This window comes from Chionomys nivalis, chromosome 21 (genome assembly GCF_950005125.1).
Source record: "Chionomys nivalis chromosome 21, mChiNiv1.1, whole genome shotgun sequence".
Taxonomy (NCBI): domain Eukaryota; kingdom Metazoa; phylum Chordata; class Mammalia; order Rodentia; family Cricetidae; genus Chionomys; species Chionomys nivalis.
In genome coordinates this window covers 19,905,375-19,925,215 of record NC_080106.1, presented here as the reverse complement: position 1 = coordinate 19,925,215, position 19,841 = coordinate 19,905,375, and the positions used below count along the sequence as shown (strand labels likewise).

Genomic DNA, 19,841 nt, shown 5'->3' with positions numbered 1-19,841 from the left:
GCTGATTGCTCGGTCAAATATGCCAGGAAGAGTTAGAGGCCCAGGTGGTCACCCAGGCTAGGAAGGTGGCTGCAGCCAGGGCTGCCTCTGGCTTCTCTACCACACTGTAAACACACGTGTTATTTGGAGTGCTTTGGGAACAGGCGCTGCATGTGTGGAGGTGCCAAGAGTTGTGCTCGCCCAGCTAGCGCTGCTTCTGCACATTCAGCCTGGGTGTTACTCACCAGCAGCTCCCACCCATTTGCTCCTGGCAAATGCTCTCTTCCTCAGGAGAGGAGAGGGCACAGCTCCTGGATGATCAGGAACCCCAGGGACTCAGGGCAGAGGCAGTAGGCCGGGAAGGAGCAGCTAGGGACAGCCCCAGGGCAGGGTCTGATGGGTTTCGTGTCAGCACTGGCCTGTGTGTATGTGACCCCCATTTTGAGGAAACGGACAACATTAATTCTGATGCCATGCACCCCATCCCACTCCAGCTGGCTTCTTATCGCAATCACTATCATCTCTTAATAGTACACTCTTGACATTCTAGAACACTCCTGGGGTCACTGCCCTCTTTTCCCTCTCCAAATTCAGTCAAGATGGTATCTAAACTTGGCTCTAAAGCTCCCCTTCTCCCTCCGGGCCAGTTGAAGGTCACAGCAGGTCTATGGTGCTGTTAGAGGCAGGGGTTTGGACAAGGACTCTTACATGTAAAGATGGGACACTCAATCAGCTGCACCAGTTTGTCCACCTCTGTGAGGAAGTCCACGGTGACCTCCAGGTCCCCACTGGGTGGGCGGTCAAGGAAAGTCTCACCATTGGGAGTGTCTTTGCCCAAGGAGTGGCAAAGGATGGACCCCAGAGCCTGGGCTCAGAGTTCCCTGAGACCTAGTTTACAGTGTACAGCCTGTCTCTGGGATTTAGTACATGAAGAATATATATCTATTCTCTCTGCCTTTCTGTCCTTCTAGCTGGAATGTGGCCCAGCTGTCCCTTTTGCATAGGTGCTTGGATTCTGCTCCCACAGCTGTCCTTTGCCTGCCTGGGCCCACAAAGACACTTATTGTGGCCCTGTAGCTCAGCAGGAGGGGGCTGGCAAGAGAGCACCCTGGTTTTTGCCTGAGAGAACAGCTCCTTAGCAGGTTAGGGAAGCTTGGGAACTGGCCAGTGAGTTCTTGGTGTCTGGGTCACATAAGAGGCTGAGAAGGGCAGGCTTAGGCTTCGGAAGGATGCCAGGCAAGAACATTCAAGACCCTTCACTGAAGCCTGCATGGCCAACTTCTGGCCCCTCACAGCAGGACGTCAGTCTTATTTCCTGAATATTGTTCTGCTCCTAGGACATAAATCAGGTTCAAAGATAAGGGTGTTTTGCTTCTCAGTGGTAGATTAAAACAAAAATTCTGACTCTGGATGCCTGGTAAGGCAGGTAAGACCTGTGTCTGTGTGGTGGGCTCCTGGCTTCCACAGTTTCACCATGTGAGCCAACTTCAGGCCTCCCCAGCATGTTCTTGTAACAAAAGCCTTCTTTCTTTCTTTCTTTCTTTCTTTCTTTCTTTCTTTCTTTCTTTCTTTCTTTCTTTCTTTCTTTCTTTCTTTCTTTCTTTCTTTCTTTTTTTCAAGACAGGGTTTTTCTGTAGCTTTGGACCCTGTCCTGGAACTAGCTCTTGTAGACCAGGCTGGCCTTGAACTCACAAGAGATCTGCCTGCCTCTGCCTCCCGAGTGCTAGGATTAAAGGTGTGCACCACCACCGCCAGGCTAAAAGCAATCTTTTTCTTTGGTTTGGATTTTGCGAGACAAGGTTTCTCTGTAGCTTTGAAGCCTATCCTGGTACTAGCTCTTGTAGACCAACTAGGCTGGCCTCGAACTCACAGCTATCCGCCTGCCTCTGCCTCCTGAGTAACAAAGCCTTTTCTTCATAGAAGGGGCAGGAGATACAGAGAACTGAGTACCCCATCTCTTCTCTCAGCCTGTCTCTACTCCTGAGCTTTTCCAGGCCTACCTCTCCTTTGGGAGGCTCTAAAGGGGCTGTTTACTGATAACAGCCCCTTCCTGAACATACCCCATAGCACCCCTGGCGGAAGGCCTTGGTGATATCCCAAGCCCTGGAACTAAGTACAGGAAGATGGCAGCAGGGCCACTCCTGGTCCTTACTGGGGGACTGAACGACAATGAGAGGATACAACTTCTGGATGAGGTCATAGGCATGCCGGTAGTTCTGGGTGAGGAAGCAGAGTGACACGGTGGTGACTGGGTTGTGGCACCAGGAACGGTACAGGCAGCAGAAGAGGTTCTGGCTTTCCTGGGGAGAGGTGCAGCAGTTAGAAGGCTCGGCTCCCTGTCACTGGGTCCACACGGGGCCTACGGAAGGAAGGACCTTGAGGGGTTGTAACATGGGGCTCTTGGGGGCAGCTGGGGTGCCAGCTCAGCACTGGGCTGTGTTTGGCAGCCCAGCTGGGAACAACTGTCACAAAGGAAATGCTGACAGCTCCTCAGACCCTGTCATTACCTCTTGGCCTCACAGAGCCACGTGGTAGTGGCAGCAAGGGCCTAGTCAAAAGTGAGCCTTCCCTTTGTAAGCTGGCATTTCTGCCCCTGGCAAAATGACAGTAATTGTCTCTCAGAACTCTGTGGTTCCAGAGCTCAGGGCTGGGAAGAAATTTCCTCAGAGGTGAGGCTCCTTTATTCATCTCAGATCCCACCTTCCCTACTTTGGCAGCCCATCTCCTGCTCTCAGTGTACCAGGAAACCCGTCCTGTAGCTGCACCCACGCTTAGGGAGCCCCTGAGCCGGAGGAAAATTCTTAAGGCCTCTGCAAATGTCTGCAGGGAACCACAGGAGCAGGGCTGTGGCCTGGATCATTCCAAGTCACTTGGCCTCAGAAATCCTCATAGACACGGACTAAACGTCCTTGAACCTCCCATTGCGGGGTTGAGATAGGGTCATGCTGGGCAAGGGGCAGAGGGAAAGTGACCCAAACCCAGACTGGGAAATAAATCCCTGGCACTTATGCATTCATGATGGCACCAGTCCCTTGTGAGCTGAGGGAAGCCCAATGTCTTGGTCAGATCATGTGGGCACTCCCAGGCCCGCAGTGTCTCTCTGCTTTTTCTGATTTGGCTTTGGGCATCCTTACCCAAAGCCTGGGACAGGAAACAGTGAGATACTATGACAGGCAATTTATGAGACAGATGTGTCCAGCTGTGGGAGTGGGGCCAGAGCAAGGAGGAACACAAGGAGAGCAATTAACTCTTTGTTTTCCAGCAGTACTTCAATCTCGACTGTGAGAAGGGACTTTGCTGAGCAGCAGGCCTGTTTCCAAAGGGGTAGTGAAAGGTGGGGCAGGAACTGAGAAGAGCATGTGGACCCAGCCCGGGACAGGAGGACCCCCAGTTTACCCTCATGGACCTCCTGGGACCAGCTGAGGAGTGAGCTGAGTGCCTGTGCACCCACAGGCCTAACACTGGGGTCAGAGGAATACCAGAGTCTTCAGGTCCTTGAGCTGGTTTCTCAGCTGGAAGAGCTCAGTGGAGGTGAGCAGGATAGTATTGAGGGTGTGCACCATGGTGGACGCGAACTTGAGGTCTTCCTCCCGAAGCAGGATGTCTGCCATAGAGTGGAAGATGTTCTCTGCATTCAGTAGGAGGCAGAGCTGCCTGGAAAACAAGACAGAAAGGGTCACACTACAGAGCTTTTCAGGCTCCCAGAGGAATCGTCTCTTTCTTAGGGCTGTAGGGGCCTCAATGCTGGGGTATATGTGGGAATGGGACTTCAGAGTGCACAGAGTACCTGCTCTTTACTTCCCAACATCACCTACCTTGATCCAGAAACCAGGGCTTTTATATGCTTCATCTGTGTCGTCCCTGCCCGCCCCCCCAACCCCTGCCACAGAACAGTCAGGCCTTTGGCTACCAGGGATGCACCAAGATACCTTCCTAGGATTTTACATACATCAATAATGCTTCCCCATGCCAAGGTGTTCTGCCCCTCTTAGACCTTACTTCTCTCTAGACTTCATCTTCACTTGAAAATATCTCCATGCCCAGGTCATGAAAGCTCCTTGGGGTCGGAGTGTCTGTTATTCAGTTGTAGCCTTAGCTAGAGGGATCCCTGCAGGTCACTGGTGCCAGCAGCATTTGTGAGCTGAATGGACTCTACATGAATGCAGTGGCATAGGGAGGTGAAGTAACTGGACACAGTAGTGCCTGGCTCCACTGGCCCCCATGTATTTCTTTTGGTAAAACCTGGGGTAAGGATTGGGCTCTAAGAAAAAGGCTCTGTTATCAAAAAGGAACTAAGGGAATGAAGAAAAGTGATTTCCCAGGGTCCCTGGGGCAAGGTGAAATAACAGCAGACAAGCACACTTGAAGTCAGACTGGGAGGGCTTGTTGGAGGATCAGGAGTGGATAAGGGCTATTGAGCAGGTGAGTGTGTATGCTTCCTGTTGGTAGGGATTAGTGGTTCAAGGTACCTTGTCCCACGGCTTTTGGACTGGGACTGATGTCTTCTGCCTGTCTGCCTGTCCCTACCCCAGGGAAGCAGCACCACAGATTAGACAAGGGGCAGAGGCTTCCAGTATTGTGCACTGAATGACATGAACCACATTTGAGGCAATAAGCTTGAAACAAGGCTATTCCTCCAAGGCACTGCATTTGTATGGAACTTCAACAGGGCTGGATTTCCTACTTCTCTATGAACACCAGTCACGGCTTTGCAACTGGGCTTGAGATGATTCTGCCACATCCCCAGCCCCAGTCCAAAACCCAGACTATACAGTAATGGAGAGGCCAAACTATGAAGTGTAAATATGTCAAGCCTAGATCCAATGGAGCCAGCAGGCTTGGGCATGGTGGGGTGGGGCTGGGGTTGGGAAGAGAGAGGACCCATGAACAAGGGGTTACTGAATCTCTACTGCACACCCTCCCAGGTGGAGGGGCAAAGGCAGGAGCCTTGTGGCTTCAAACCCAGGCAGGTGATCCCAGGCAGGTGTTCCTAGTATCTCTGTAGAGCAATTTCTTAATCTTTTAAATGGGGTAAATACCTGTCTAAAATAGGGGGAGTAACCAGAAGGCAGGTGGGAAGAAGTCTCATGTGAGGTGCCCAGTGTGTGGTGCATGACACTCAGGGACAAAAGCCTCCACGGTACAGATGACAGTCAGCAGCAGGTGGTGGCCCTTCTGTAGAAACAGGACAGTATCTCCTGACCCCACCCACCCTAAACAAGCCCTGTCTCCAAGGCTGTGGGACAGCAATGTTTAAAAAGGACAGGAGAGGGAGGAAAAGACCACTGACAAATGGCCACAAGTGTCCGTCGCCTGCAGCTGCTGCCATCTCCATGACAGAGACCAGCAGCTGAACAGCTGCCAGGCAGTGCTTCCCAAAGACCCCAGGTCAGCCAGGCTGGGACTTGCAGCAGCTGGAGGGTTAGGGATGGTTTGGAGGAACGGGCAAGGCTGAGAAGAAGCAAGAAGGCACCATAGTCTCCTGCTGTCCCAGAGAACCTGGGGAATGCTGATGGTGGTGCTAGAGGTCAGGTGGTGAAGTTTTCTGGAAATGTTTCTCTTTGCCACTGGCTCCCCTCTGCCTTACCTGACTGTGGCACATTCCTTTCTCTCTGGTCCTTGTCTCCCAGTGGGCTCGAACCCCATGAATATGCTCAAAGTCGCCTAGAGTCAGCGACTTCCACATGTGCTCTCCTGCCCTGTGCCTCACTGAAGGGACTCTAGAGGGGACAGTCCTGTGGATCTCTCCCAGGCAATCTGAGCGGCACAGCACAACAATGAGATCCTTTGTGTCCCTGCAGATTCACCTTCCTGTAGTAGTAAACTCCATACTGCCCACTCAGCCTTATGATCCCCAGTCCTTCATCCTGGTCCAGCCATGTGCTCAGGGCTTTGCCTATGAGCATCCCCACCTCAGCATCATCTCCTGTGGGCTACCACTGTCCCGGGGAAAAAGCCAGCATGTCCTGTTGGTCATTCCCAAGACATCTCTCAGTCTGACTCCCTGCTCGCTTAAAAGAAAATTATTTACTTTAAAAATAATTTTATTATTCCTAATTGTGTGCATGTGTGTCTATGTCTTAGTACAGGTGTCTGCAGAGGCTGGGGACCTTAGATGTCCTGGGAGCAGCAGTAACAGATGGTTGTGAGATGCCCAATGTAGGTGCTAGGAACCAAACCTGGGTCCTTTGTAAAAGCAGTATGAACTCAAAAAGCTAAGCCCTCTTTCCAGGTCTTCCCACACCAAATTGAACAAACCTAAAAGGCAGACCCAAGCTGGCCCTCCCCTTCTTAGGGTCTCATCTATGGCTTCCGGTTGGATCTACTGTGAAGCCCAGCTTCTGCTGCTAAGTACAAAACTGCTCTAGGCTCAGCGTCAGGGACTCTACCACATCTGCTGTGCTGACTGCTGTGCTGACTTCTGGCCATCAAGGTCTCGTGTCCACTCTGTCCTGGGGAAGCCTGGGTCTGATGTGCCTTCTCTGCCTGCCAGACACTTCTAAGAGCAGGTGCTATTTCTCTCAGGGCACTGTCGCTGCGGCCGCACTTTTGTTAGGCTCTTGTCTCTCACACTAGGTCTTGCCTGCAACCCTCAAGTACCTCAAACTAGGAAGGCCTGATGCTCCATCACCATGGCTGGATGGCCCTGCACGAGGGGACCCGGCTCATCTTGTTCAAAGGCTTCATGCACAGAGGCTGGGGAAATGGCTCAGTGGTTAGTGTGCTATGTAAGTGTGAGGACCTGAATTTGGATCCCCAAAATGTATCCGAATGCCAGGTGGGTATGATGGCCAGCCTCAGAAGGTGAAAGTGAAGTGAGATCCCTAGTGCAACCTAACCAGACTAGCCATGTCGGCAAGCTCTAGGCTTGAGAGACCCTATCTGAAAGAATATGAGAGAGGAGCTATTGAAGACAGGTCCCAACGTCAACCTTGGGCCTCTACATGCATGTGCACACATGAAAAACATGCCCCCCCCCACTACATACATACAAAAAATGGAAAAAGAGTAAAAAGGCGCATGGACAGGCCTGCAGGCACTATTGTGCCACAGGCAGGTTCCTACTTACTGTAAATGCTGTTTGGCAGACAATGGACATCTACACTTGAACTCACCCCTATACCAGACAGGCCAAGCCAGGGCTGTCCTGCTCTGTCTTTCCCAACTCCCTTGGGGAGCCAGTTTATCCCAGGAAGGCTCCAGAGCACACGCGTCCATGTACATAGCTGCTGCCCTCTTGGCTTTACTACTGTAATGAAACACCTGAAGCAGTAACAAAAGGATTCTTGGCTCACGGGTCTGGAGTACAAGCCTGGGAGCAAAGGGTAAAGCAACACTTCCATCAGAAGCCAGGAAGCAGAGAGAGGGCCCTCTGGGAGGCAGGACTTATGTTCTAACCACAGCACCTTCTCACCAGGAATCTCCCTTGTGAAAGGTCATTGTAGGGAGTGAGAAGCTGGGAACAGGTCCCTAGAGAGCAACAGTGGGAAGCCCTCGCCCAGGCCTGACTCTGAGTCCCTCCTGATGCTGTGGACATCTGATGAGAACCCCCCTCTGGGAGACCACTAAGCCTGTACCTCTGGCCAGCAGTTCCCAAGGCTCCTACGGGGGTGGATGTTTCTAGTCTGTTAGCTAGAACTTGAGGCAAGGGGAAGGAAGCAGAGGTGGAGGTCAACATCTCCTAGGCTATCTGTCATAAAGGCACAAAAGGACATGAGTAAGAGTGATAGTACAGGCCAGGTCTGGGCAAGAAGAGCAGCTTCTGTTCTGTCCAGAGTGCCCACTCTGCCAAAGTGCTGCCCGAGGAACCAAATAGGACAGGAGGCAAGCCTGCATAGGACATGATACACACACACACACACACACACACACACACACACACACACACACACACACACACACACACACAGAGAGAGAGACAGAGAGAGACAGAGAGAGACAGAGAGACAGAGAGACAGAGAGAGAGAGAGAGAGAGAGAGAGAGAGAGAGAGAGAGAGAGAGAGAGAGAGAGAGAGAGAGAAGGCAGAATAGAATGCTTGCATCTCCTCCATCAGGAGGCAGGGGAAGGACAACCCCAAGTTCTATCACAGGACTGCATAGGCAGCCACAGTTCCCATGTGCCTAGCACTGGGGTATGGACAAAGTCTTCCTGTAGCTTTTTGCAGTTTGCAGAGAAGAATAATCTGAGGTTCAGGGAGGACCCATGCTGCCAGCCGGGTCACACAGATGACAGGAGAGGAAAAATGGAGAATTTAGAACCAGAAGAGTCAGCTTTCTGAGCCCAAGTTCTTCCTCTCACTTTGCCTCTTCTGTGCCTGTCCCTGCGCAGGGGAGGCCTGGCAGATGGCTGCCTTGCAGGGTTGCTGCGTCATCGTTTCTCTGAGTCCCAGCCCGGCTTGAGCTGCCTGCTTGTCCCTCAAGCATAGCGTCAATAATGGAACACAGCTTGCAAGCATTACACATTTGCCCATATTTTTTAATACCCGTATTAAAGTGCTATTCATCATGAGACAATGGCCTGGGAAGTGCTTGGGGAAAGGGCAGAGAGGCGGGGTGGGAGGGAACCTGAACAGGTTCTGTGAAGGGTCCTCTTGTGCCAACCTGGACACGGGTCCATGACGCAGGAAGCAGCAGGAGGGAAGCGGCGAGGTATGCGTGTGGGTCATGTGCTATTGAGAAAGGGTCTCATTAGGCAGCACTGTGCTGTTGGCCTTCAACTAGGGCTCATGCTCATGTCACAGCGCAGAGCCTTGTAGATGTGGTTCTCTTCCCCTCCCATTTCATGCCTTCTGGGTGCTGCCTGGATGGGTAATGGCTGCTCTCTGCTTCTCCAATACAGACCTAGGGCTCCCAAAGGAACAACTGAACACCCCCGGGACTCAAGGGAGGGACTGACCCCTTTCTCTCAGAGCTGAGGCAACACTGCTTTGTCCATAGAGACCTAGTGTATGCCAGAAGGGCTGCACCACACCTGCCAGGCTGCTGTGGACTTGTGGACCAATGTCCTTTCAATCACTATCCCTGGATAGCTGGCGGAAGCTTTGTCCCCAAGCCCCTACCTGGGACTCACTTATTAGTCCCAACTCTAGAGAACACTGTCCTAAGGCAGCTGGGAGGAAGATCTTACTGGTTCTGTAGTACCTTGGGCCCCCAGGTGACCCCAGAGCCGATAGTTACTGTGTGTGGCCAGGCTAGGCAGGAGAAAGCTTGACCCAGACTAAGAGAAGAGCCAGGCACCAACAGAGGTCTCCCTCTAGTGTGTCTTCCTTCTGCCGTGTTTTCCTGGGGAACCTGAACTCTACATGTGGCTTTAGGAACGTTCTTCCCAGGACCCCACTCCCTACATCCTTCAAGTACAAGCTAGCACAGTTGCAAGGCCAAACTAGTGTCCCCTTCCGTGTTGTTACCAATCCTTCCCAGGTCTCCTGGCCTCTGGACAATGATGCCAGCCCCCTCCCTAGATTCTTCTGGCTCTGACTCTCTGAGTCTTGCAAGGGCGTGCTGCTGCCCCATGGACCCTCCGGGCCTGACTAGAGGGTGAGGCAATGGTGACATATGACCTGAGGGCAGTTGAGGAAGGGGCTATGCCACTCACTGGGCATTCAGGCTGCTGACTTCCTCCCTCCCCTCCCACCCTCTTTCTTTAGGCCTGGTCTGTTTTAGGGAGTGACTGAAGGCAGAAGCAGAAAGGCCTCTGACCTCCAGCAGGGGTATCTGGGTAAGCGCTCAGTCCGGAAGGAAGACAGAGGCTCTAGTTAATGAATGTTCCTCCATTAGCTAACCTGCAGACGGTGATAGCCTGCAGTGTTTTTAGGAGCAACCCTAGGCTACCAGGCACAAGTATGGGAAGGGTACCCAAGAAACCTGAGGAAAGTTAAGGGGAAATAGAGACGAGTAACCTCTAGTCAGGAGTCTCTGACGTTTCGGACTGTCCCAAAGTCACCACACCAAGATGGCCACCGGCAGGGTGCTGAACAACTGGCCTGTGGGGCACAGTCTCAACTACAAACAGAAAAGAGAAGGCAGCTGGAGGATCCACCTCCCTCACACTGCAACCTCTCCCAGCGGCTAGTAATACCGACCATCTCTGTTCCAGCCCTTGCTTGCCTCCATGCTAGCTGGCCAGTGACAAGCAGGAAACTCAAGAGTCAGCCCTAGCTGGCAAGTCCCAGTATTCCTTGTACCTTGCTTGTGTCACATGAGAAGCAGGATTTAGATAATTTCACTGGCTACCTCCTGCCTGATATAGAGGGTATACCTGGCATCTCACTGAGCACAAGTCTCCAGCTCCAAACATGGTCTCACTTAGTTCTTTGTGCCTGCTTCTATGGTCTGGCATCAGGACTGGATTCCTTCTATATCCCACATAGGTCTAAAGATCTCTGGCAGGTGTCTGGGCCAAAGTGGCACCTCCAAGCCCGCCTCTGCAAGATGGGCAAATGGGTACCAGCTCCAAGTGCCTCGGTCCACCTGTCTTGAGGCCAGGACAGATCACTACATCTTCCGCCACTGACTCAGCCTTCTGTTCAGTGTCTTCCTTCTCCCTCTGGAGCTTCATTTCAACACACAGAATACCACACGTGGTAGGCGCAACTCTTGCTTCTTCTCTACACTGGCCACTAGTAAATGTTCATGTTCCTTTTAATGGCTCAAGGCCAGGGGGCCTGGGTACTCTCCTCCAAATGCTCAGACTTTCCCAGCCAACAAACCTGGGTACAACCTAACAGCACGGCTAGAAAATACAGAGGCCAGAGTCATCCCTTGGGAACGGGCCTGCTCCCTGACTAACAGCTGGGTTCCTTCAGGGGTTTAAACAGAAAGTAACTTCCAGTCAGCAGAAGCTTGGGTGGGAGAAGGAGTGGGCTCCCGGCCGAGGTTCAGAAAGCTCTAGAGTCCCAGGGCACCCTGCTCCTCCCCCTATCCCCTTTCCATTCAACTTCCTGCTTCCCAAGTATGAAAAACTGTAAATCTGTTTTATTTATTTCCATCAATCCTAGGCAGTGTGCCCCTCAGGGCAAGGCAGCCGTGGTAACCCTTGCCAACTCATGCCTTAAAAATCCATCGTGTTTAACGCAGCTGATGTGTCTGATACACTTAAGTTACTTGGAAGGGGAAGGAGGAGGCGGTGTCATGAGGGCTTGTTTTTCTGGGTCTTGCTGAGAGTTGATGGAAAGGGGACAGAAGACGAAGTGAGAGGAAGAAAGGGGCCTTTTGTCCTCTGTGCTGTTTGTCCCTCTGTTCAATAGAAGCTACTGCCAGGCTGGAGGAAGAGTTGTCAAAGACACCTGGGTGGGCTCGTCCCAGCGATGGTTTCATTAGGGTGGGAACTGTCAGAAGGAAGCTGACCTTCTGCTGAGGCAGCACGTCCTCACTCTGAGTTTGCTCTAGGCCCTGAAGTTACAGGGGAGAGCAGGAGCAGTGAGTTTGTTTCTTCCACAGCCCAGGGTGGGGTTTAGGAGGTCCCATCATAGGAAGAACTCCACCCTGTCCTCAGAAGTTATCTTTGGCTGGCTCAGGGACTTGCTGGGTCTTATTTTCTTGTGTTTATTACCTGCTCTCCAAGGCACATCCACAGGTGCAATGTGAGCCTCCTTTGTCACTTCCTTGTCAGAACAGCCTTCAGCCCCTTCCTGCCTTGCCACCAGCCACCTCCTAGTATCCTTTTCCAGAGCTGAAGTTGGTCCTTCAAGTTGAGCCCTAGCTCCTTCTTGGTCAAGATAAATTTCTCACGCCAAGGGATGAGACTGGAACGATACTCGTGGAACTGAAAAGCACGTCCAGGAAGGACCAGGGAGCCTGGTCACCTGCTGTGGAATTCAGCCTGCCTGTGGAGCTGTGTGCTGAAAGGCTGTCTCAGCTGGAGTTGATGCTGCTGTGAAGAAACACCATGACCATAAACAGTTTGGGGAAGAAAGGGCTAATTTCTTTTTACAGCTTGTAGTTACCAACCAGGGAATCCAGGGGAGGAACTTGGAGGCAGGAGGCAGAGCCCACAGAAGAATGCTGCTTACTGTCTTGTTCCTGTCTTGTTTAGTCTGCTTCCTATACCATCCAGGACCATCAGCCCAGGGGTGGCACTGCCCACAGTGAACTCCCTATCAATCATTAATAATAAAAAAAATGCACTACAAACTGGGCAGTGGTGGCGCACACCTTTAATCCCATCACTTGGGAGGTCAGGCAGGTGGATCTTCATGAGTTCAAGGCCAGACTGGTGATATAGAGTGGTGTCATAGCCAGGGCTATGCAAAGAAACCCTGCCTCAAAACAAAAACAAAACAAAAGCACCACAGGCTTACGAATCTGGTAGGGGGCATTTTGCATTTTCTCAATTGAGGTTCCCTCTTCCCAAATGACCCTAGTTTATGTCATCCTGACATAAACCAGCCAGTGCAGGGGCCTAGGGGTAGAATGGGTCTGGAATGTGCTCAGCTGCTACCTGACCACACGGCCAACTCACAGGCTCTGGACCAAGCTGGCACAAGGACTTCAACTTGGAAATTGGTTTTCCAGGGAGACACTAAGGATACCTTTGCTATGGGAGCCATTGGGGCCATCTTATTAATTATTTTTTGATTAATTAATTATTCTCCAGTGCATTCTAGGTAAGAGTTCTACCACTACTCTGCCAGCCCACTGAGGCCTTCTGAGTCTGAGTTTCCTGGAAACTCCATAGCCCCAAGGTAGCATAACTGCAAACCACCCTGCACTTGGGACCACCTCTGTGGCAGTGACCACATATGGCTGCAGCAATGTTGCCCTGTGATCCATGCTTAGTAATAGCTCTTAGGGCAATTGCTTGTGTTCCAAGGGGCCAGGAAAGGAGCAGGGCCTGGAATCTGCATGCACAGCCCATAGTCAGGCTTGAACTCAGACCACGGGAGAGGTCAACAGAAATGACTCCTAATGACAGATTCCCAGAAACTTGTGTCAGGGGTCCCAGGCCAGCTGCCGCTTGAGGTCCAGAGTGGGAGATTTAATACAATGACTTCTGGCACCCAGGGAGATACGGTCAAAATTGCTGTTCTGAATCCAGGGCTGATACTGTCAGGGAAACGGCACCCTGAGTTCTAAGTGCCTTGGAGTCTCCTTGGTGACTATCTGAGAGCCACTGACGTAACCGCTTTCCCTTCAAAGCCCTCTGGGCTCTGACCTTCTCTAAGCAAGACTTCTTCCTGAGAACACACTATGCCTTCCCTGCAGAGGTGCTTGCCTGGGAAGAGGCTGCTCAGCCTGGCAGGCTCCTTCCGGCCTCAGACCTTTCTGCTCTATATTTCCCGTCACCATTCAGCCTGGCTCACGTGCTCCAATCCCTATATGCTGAAAGAAATTTAAGTTCAGGACAACAGTGGGGGTGTTTATTTGGCCAGAACGTGCATGACAGTTGCAGAAGAAGCAAACCACCCCCCTTCCTTTCGACACCTGAGAGCTCCATTCCTGTCGCTTGAAAGCTCACGGCAGAGATGGCCTTTCCCTCCATCTGTGCCATTCTCCTCTTCAACCTACAGGAGCAGTCCCCTGCAGTCCCCGAGCCCAGTGGGGTCACTCCACTCTACCCTCGAATGGCTGGGGTGACCACTGCCCAGCAGTGTTCCTGTCACCACACACTGCTCTGCTCATTTTCTCTTACTTCATCTAACCATTCCTCAGTGAGTCCTTTTGTTCTAGATGACTGTCACTACTGCTTACGCATCCCAAACATTTACAGATGGCCAGCACTCCCTCCACCTTAGCAGCATGCAGTCAGACACGGAGGCCTTGGCAGGGTTCCCCTGTGCTCCTCTGCCCTACAGCACAAGCTAGTGTGGGTGCAGCAGCTCCAGTGTACATGAGATCGTGGCCCAAGGTGACAATGCTTCCTTTCAAATTCTGGCCTTGCAGCTGTAGGTCCAGGTGATCACAGGGATCCTGACACTTGTTCATGTTACATGTCTTCAATAGGATTCAATGTATTCTGAGAGTTCTAACCTGGGCCTGCCATTCTGACTTCCAGCAGTACCTCTTAGTGTAAAGCTACCACATCTGGTCCCATCAGTGTCCTTGTTCACCCAGGTGGGCTCCTCAAGCTAGGAAGACACCTACGTGAGGAGCCCTTGGATTTATATATATGATGCTGGAGCTCTCCATAGACCTGCACTGAGACCCCTTCTCTGGAGGCTGGTGTTCTGCATTCCCAAGCTTCCGGAACAGGCTAGAGAGGTACTGTCCAACCTGCCATCAAGGTGGCTGCTCCGGGCACTAGCAATGTCACTCTGGCATAGGGGATTTACCAGTATTTTTAGGAGGTATGCAGCTATAGAGCCTGGCCTCTGCCTTGGGGCTTGGGAGAGAAGGTTCCACCAACCTCCCCAGACCCTGTCTTCATTTCTGCTTGGTTCTACACCCTTTTCTTGCCTGAGGTCTCTGCATACTGTATATTGTCCTGACTTCTGTTCACAAAGAAGGAAAAAGAGACCCAAGACTCTTCCGGAGGCAGCGGCTTCCCCGACAGCCTTGTGACTAATCTCAGCTCCTGAGGCATCAGCCTCCCTGAGGGAGTAAAGATCAACTAGTCAGCCACTGTGCTGGCACCTGGTGTTCCTGCCTTTCTGGCTGCACCTGACATTCACAGACCATGGCATCCTTTGTTCAGGAGCTGTGATGACCAACGCTTCTCTGGCCTGCACATCTTTAGTTTAAGGCTTCTGTGAGATCTGATGAACTGAGATGGTTTTCAGTGGCTCTGTATAAGAGCCCACTTAAAGAGCACTGGACATGTGGTAGAAAACAGAAGAGGAAGTGAAATACTAATTCCCACTACTGGCAACAAAGAACAAACATTAGAGTAGCCACGCTGCAGAGCTTTTTGGAAAACAGCTACACGTTCTGCATCTGAAAGAGTCAGGAGGGCAGCAGAGAGCGTAGATAGGGTGAGAAAACATGGCCTAGGGGAGCTGCTTCAGGTATCTGAAGCTGAAAAGAAGGTTTCCTTTAATTTGTACCCTTTCTTAATAACAGTCCAGAAGGTTGGAAATATTCCTTCTGCGACCATCTTTTTCAGGGAATTTTAAGATGTATGAAGTAAGTAGGCTTTGGGACCAAATGTTCCCTGTCCAGGATTAAATGCATGGGAACCAGGAGAAGTCTTAGTCATGAGGTATCCTTAGACCCTGGAAGATGCGTCTGTCTCAGGACGTGGTTATAGATCAGGCTCCCCATGAGCAGGGTTTGTGCCAGGGAGGAGGGGGAGTGACTCCCTTCCCCTCAGGATCCCGCAGCCACCCATTGAGCAGAGACCAGCCAGTGATACACCAAGGTTTTGAGACAGAGTTTCTCTGTGTAACAACTGGCTGTCCTGGAACTCGCTCTGTAGATCAGGCTGGCCTCAAACTCACAGAGATCTGCCTGTTCTGCCTCCTGAGTGCTGGTATTAAAGGTGTGTCCACTGAGAACATAGGTGTTTTAAACACCCACATGTTCTGTCCTTCATAAAGAGAGGAGTCCCCTCTCCTTAAAGTCACTGTGCTCCAGCTCAGAGAGCTCAGGGCAGTGTCTAACAAATTCAAGGCTGCCTGAGCTACACAGGGAGTTAAAAGCCAGCCCAGGGAACTCAGGGAGACCTTGTTGTCAAATGAAGACAGCTCAGTGGTAGAAGGCTTGCCTGGCTTGTGTTTGATGGCTAGTGTAATGGTGGGGTGGGGAGAAGCCTACACATCTGAGAATCTGGGGACTCCCCTGGGGAAACTGTCAGTGGCAGAGCCCTAGAGCAGGATTCATGGAAGGTGATGCCTCACCAGTGGGTGGTAGGACCCTGGCTGGGCAATATGGTGGCAGGGCTTCCCTCTCCTGAAGGACTGGTGCACATTTAACAATGGAAACATGCATTTTACAAATGAGAGGATCAACAGCCGGGAAATAGTATTTTTAGCTACTGTGGCTCTTTGCTTCAAAGGCGTATGTTTCATCTAAAACCAGGCAAACCTCCTACAAAGTCTGCCTGTTTGCAAGGAGTGATTAGCATAATACGAGTGGGGAAAGGCCAGGCTCCACATGGAGGCAGGAGAGCCTACTACAGGGGGAGGCTTTCTCCTGAAATAGAACTGAGTAAGGAAAGTCTTATCAATGGAGTTGAGGCCCCATCTTCACTCGGAGCACCCACCCCACCTCACGCAAATGTCCTGATTATTACCGTGCATGACACTCCGAAAGGCTAAATGCAGCCACAGCTTGGTCCTGGCAGGTCACCCTTATGGGTGCTATTTAAATACCACTTTTGGGCTAGTGAGAAGGCACAGCGGGTAGGGGTGCTTGCTGCCAAAACTGGTGACCCCAGCTCTGTCTCCGTTCTTACAAAGTGGAAGGAGAACATTGATTTCTACAAGTTGTCCTCCAACTCCACACCTCATGCCCAACATATACAACATACACACAGAAAAACAAGGATGAAAAATTAAATTTTGCTTCTGTCTTGTTCAATTTCTCCTAATTTTAAGCATAAAGGGGCCTCTCTGAGTGGTTGGCAAGAGCCAAGTCATGGCAAACAAGAAGGGTGGGAGGCAGGTGGGAAAACCTCAGGTCACAGGTGGTGTGTCTGAGGGAAGCGTCCCATCAAGGCCACAGACCATGGTTGGCTAGAACTGCCTCTCCTTGTTTGCTCGATGTCTTTAATGTCTGTCTTTTCTCACCTGGATACTGGTCAGCAGCCTGAAGAAGGGGCTGTACACGGTGAGGAGACACTGAGATGGTCCTTAAAAAACCACAGGAATCAAACAGGTTGTGACCCACTTCCCAAAGCTGTAGCCACAGATACTTATCTGTGGAGTTAGGTCAGAGACAGGGAACATTTGACAGGCTTCTCTTGTGGCTGTGACACCAGCCACAGTTCTGAGGGGCCTGGACTTTAGGTGGTAGGAGACTTGCCCTCTACGCATCATTGCTGAATGAGAAGGGAAGGGGAGGACTGGTCACGTTTGTTTGTTTCTCGGGGCTTCCCCCAGGAAAAGGACAGACAGGTTTTCCTGTGGAGGGTCAGGAAATGGAGTGCTCTCAGATGAAGCACACAGTGGAAGATGCAAAAATTCAATTATCATGCGGCTGGGGGGGTAAGGGTTGGGGTCGGGAGAAGCAGGAGTTGGACTGGGGCAGCCACTCAGGCTTCAAGGGCAGGTGGAAGGAAGGGATCTCTGGGACTTGTCAACTGTTAGGGCCAGGCTTCCGACAGAGGTCTCCTTCAGGAAAGGAGAGGCAGACCTCGATTCATCTGAAAGGAAGGGCTCGGCCATGGGAGAGGAAGGAAATGGGCTCTCCTCAGGAGCGATGACTGGGTGAAGAAAAGTCTAAATTCAGAGGGACCTGGAGAGAACTGGCTGAAACCAGCATCCATGAAGAGTCCCTCACACTCAGGATGCCACATACTCGGGGTGCCAAGGTTTAAAGCTTAGTTCAGATGATCTGTTTAAATTTTCTCTCCCAAGAACACGGGATTGCCTAGAATGCAGCAAGGTTCCTTGTCGAGCAAGCTGTCTGCATCACCTTCCTGACCTCTGGTGTTTCATGACACTAACAGCAGAGGTGTGTGTGTGTGTGTGTGTGTGTGTGTGTGTGTGTGAAAGGCTGCAGCTGCTACAGCGGATGAGTGAGCCCCTCCATTTCTTTCAACTCACTCCTGGCAGGCTCTGGGCCCACATGCCTTCTGCTTCACTGGAAGTTCTAGAGGCATGGAAGGAAGCCAATTATTCACTTGAGCCTCATGCATACCTGCAGCCCATCCTGTATGCTTCAGGGTGGCTTGAGGTGGCAGATTCTTGGAGGGACTTATTCATCCCATTTGGGCGGAACCAGCTCTACCCCTTTAGTGGCTCACTGGGTACTACAGAGCCACTTGTGAAGCAGCCAGTCCATGCCCCCCTCTTCCTTCTGGGCTCCCTCTCCTTTCAGTCATACACAGGTCCTTTCGGGGCCTTGGGCTCAGGGTCAGGAGCACCTCTGCTTTCCTACTCCCACTGAGTCTTACTGACATTTCATGGCTCAGCTCAGGCATCATTTTTTTCTGGAAGCTTTCCGGGGCTCTTCCACTCCCTAGACACCCTACCCCCACCCCATCTGCTCCCACAAAGTACCGTCATACTGTGATGCTATTGCTTGTGATCATGACTAACCCCAGAGGGCAGGGACTAGCACTGCTTACTGCGATGGGCACCAGGCCCGACACTGGCAAGGACACAGGACAGGCCTGCTCAGAGACGAATGGCTGCTTAGTGTTCTCTGGGCCAGCAGCAGCAATAGCACCATACCGATGCCAGGTAGAGTCTCGTGCCCTTACAGAGCTAGGAGGGCCTCCACACTTGCTCCTAGTGGTTTCGTTCTCAAACTGAGGGCTCCTGCCTGGCCTGACAGCTGTGGCCTAATTTCCAGGGCCATCACTGGGCTCCTTATTTTTACCCATTAGTATTTTTACTGATGATGCCTGGGGGAGCGTGAGGGATTGGAGGAGGGGGAAGGGTGCGGATGAATGGGAGACGTGAGTGCTGTGAGGCTGGAGTCAGTAGTCAGGTGGGAAAGAGGTGGGGCTAGGAACTGGAGTGGGGATGGACCAAATAATCTTTTTATTTAAATTTATAAAAGGAGTGTCCTACCCCCATCACACCCCTTGATTTTCCTCAGTAAGCACTTTCAACAAGGTCACAAATGCACTGGCTCTATAGATTTTTGGCTTCAAACCACATTTCGGGCAGCCTTTAAAAGCCAGTCTTGGCAGAGCTTCATCAAGGCCCGAGGAGAGGGAAAACTAGGGCACTTTTATGCTTGGAGAAAACATCAGTTCCAGGTCACATCTTTCTGGCTTTGTGGAAGCTGCAGGGCATCCTTTCCCTACTGGCTCCAAGCTGCACACCCTGTCATAACCACGTACCAGCACTTCCTCCTTCGGAGCAGTCACAACACCGTGTGGCATTCCTTTCTTGTCACTTGTCTACCTGTGCCACTATGGCTACCTTGGCGTAGGTGGGCACCACAGTTGAGAGCTGGTGTGGGGCCTATGGTATTCATAGGACAGACTGTTGTACTGAGGGAATCTCTGATCCTGCCTCCAGCTAGGCGAGCCCTCTTCTCCAACTATCCAGGCTCTCGAATCCCCTCTACCTCGCTGCTGCACCACACCCTCCTTGGGACTATGGAGGCGGGGCTGTGAGGGTCCATCCCGGGCTCCACAAGTGAACAGCTACTTAAAAATAAGAACTTCAGTTTTTTGCTTGTGTTAAAGAACTAGCTGAGGGTTGGGGGATGGTTCAGTGTATAGTGCTTGCTATGTAAGCATGGATACCTGAGTTTGGATGGTAGCATGCCTCTGTAATCACAACACTCCTATGTGGTGAGATGGGAGATGGAGACACAAGAATCACTAGAAGCTCACAGATTAGCTTAAAAAGCAAGGTGGAGAGCAAGGACTTACACCCAAGCTTGACCTCTGACATCCACACATATCATGGAATGTGTGTACCTGCACACACACAGATTTACAAAAAAGAACCCTGCTGACCCTTAAGGACCCTCTGGCTGTTGCCTGAGACTCTTTTTTTTTTTTTTTTTTGGTTTTTCGAGACAGGGTTTCTCTGTGGTTTTGGAGCCTGTCCTGGAACTAGCTCTTATAGACCAGGCTGGTCTCAAACTCACAGAGATTCACCTGCCTCTGCCTCCCAAGTGCTGGGATTAAAGGCGTGCGCCACCACCGCCCGGCTGCCTGAGACTCTTGTAGTATCCTCTTCAGTAATGGCCTGGGGCTTTGGGGGCATTGGGGGCACAGTGTGGAAAGGGACACGAAGCTGGCTCTGCTAGCACCAGTGTTCCCAGTCTCTAACAAGTGCAGTGTTGCTAGTGAAGGGGA

General features: G+C 51.6%; 1 protein-coding gene across 1 annotated transcript in view; it reads right to left on the bottom strand.

Moving 5' to 3' along the window:
• Vac14 (VAC14 component of PIKFYVE complex) overlaps nt 1-19,841 on the bottom strand; it is a 112,164-nt gene that overhangs the window by 6,549 nt on the left and 85,774 nt on the right. The window contains exons 15-17 of the mRNA XM_057754399.1: nt 3,459-3,633; nt 2,161-2,279; nt 688-767 (exon numbers count right to left, since the gene is read on the bottom strand). Coding sequence (XP_057610382.1) covers nt 688-767; nt 2,161-2,279; nt 3,459-3,633 — 374 coding nt within the window. The remainder of the gene's footprint in view (nt 1-687; nt 768-2,160; nt 2,280-3,458; nt 3,634-19,841) is intronic.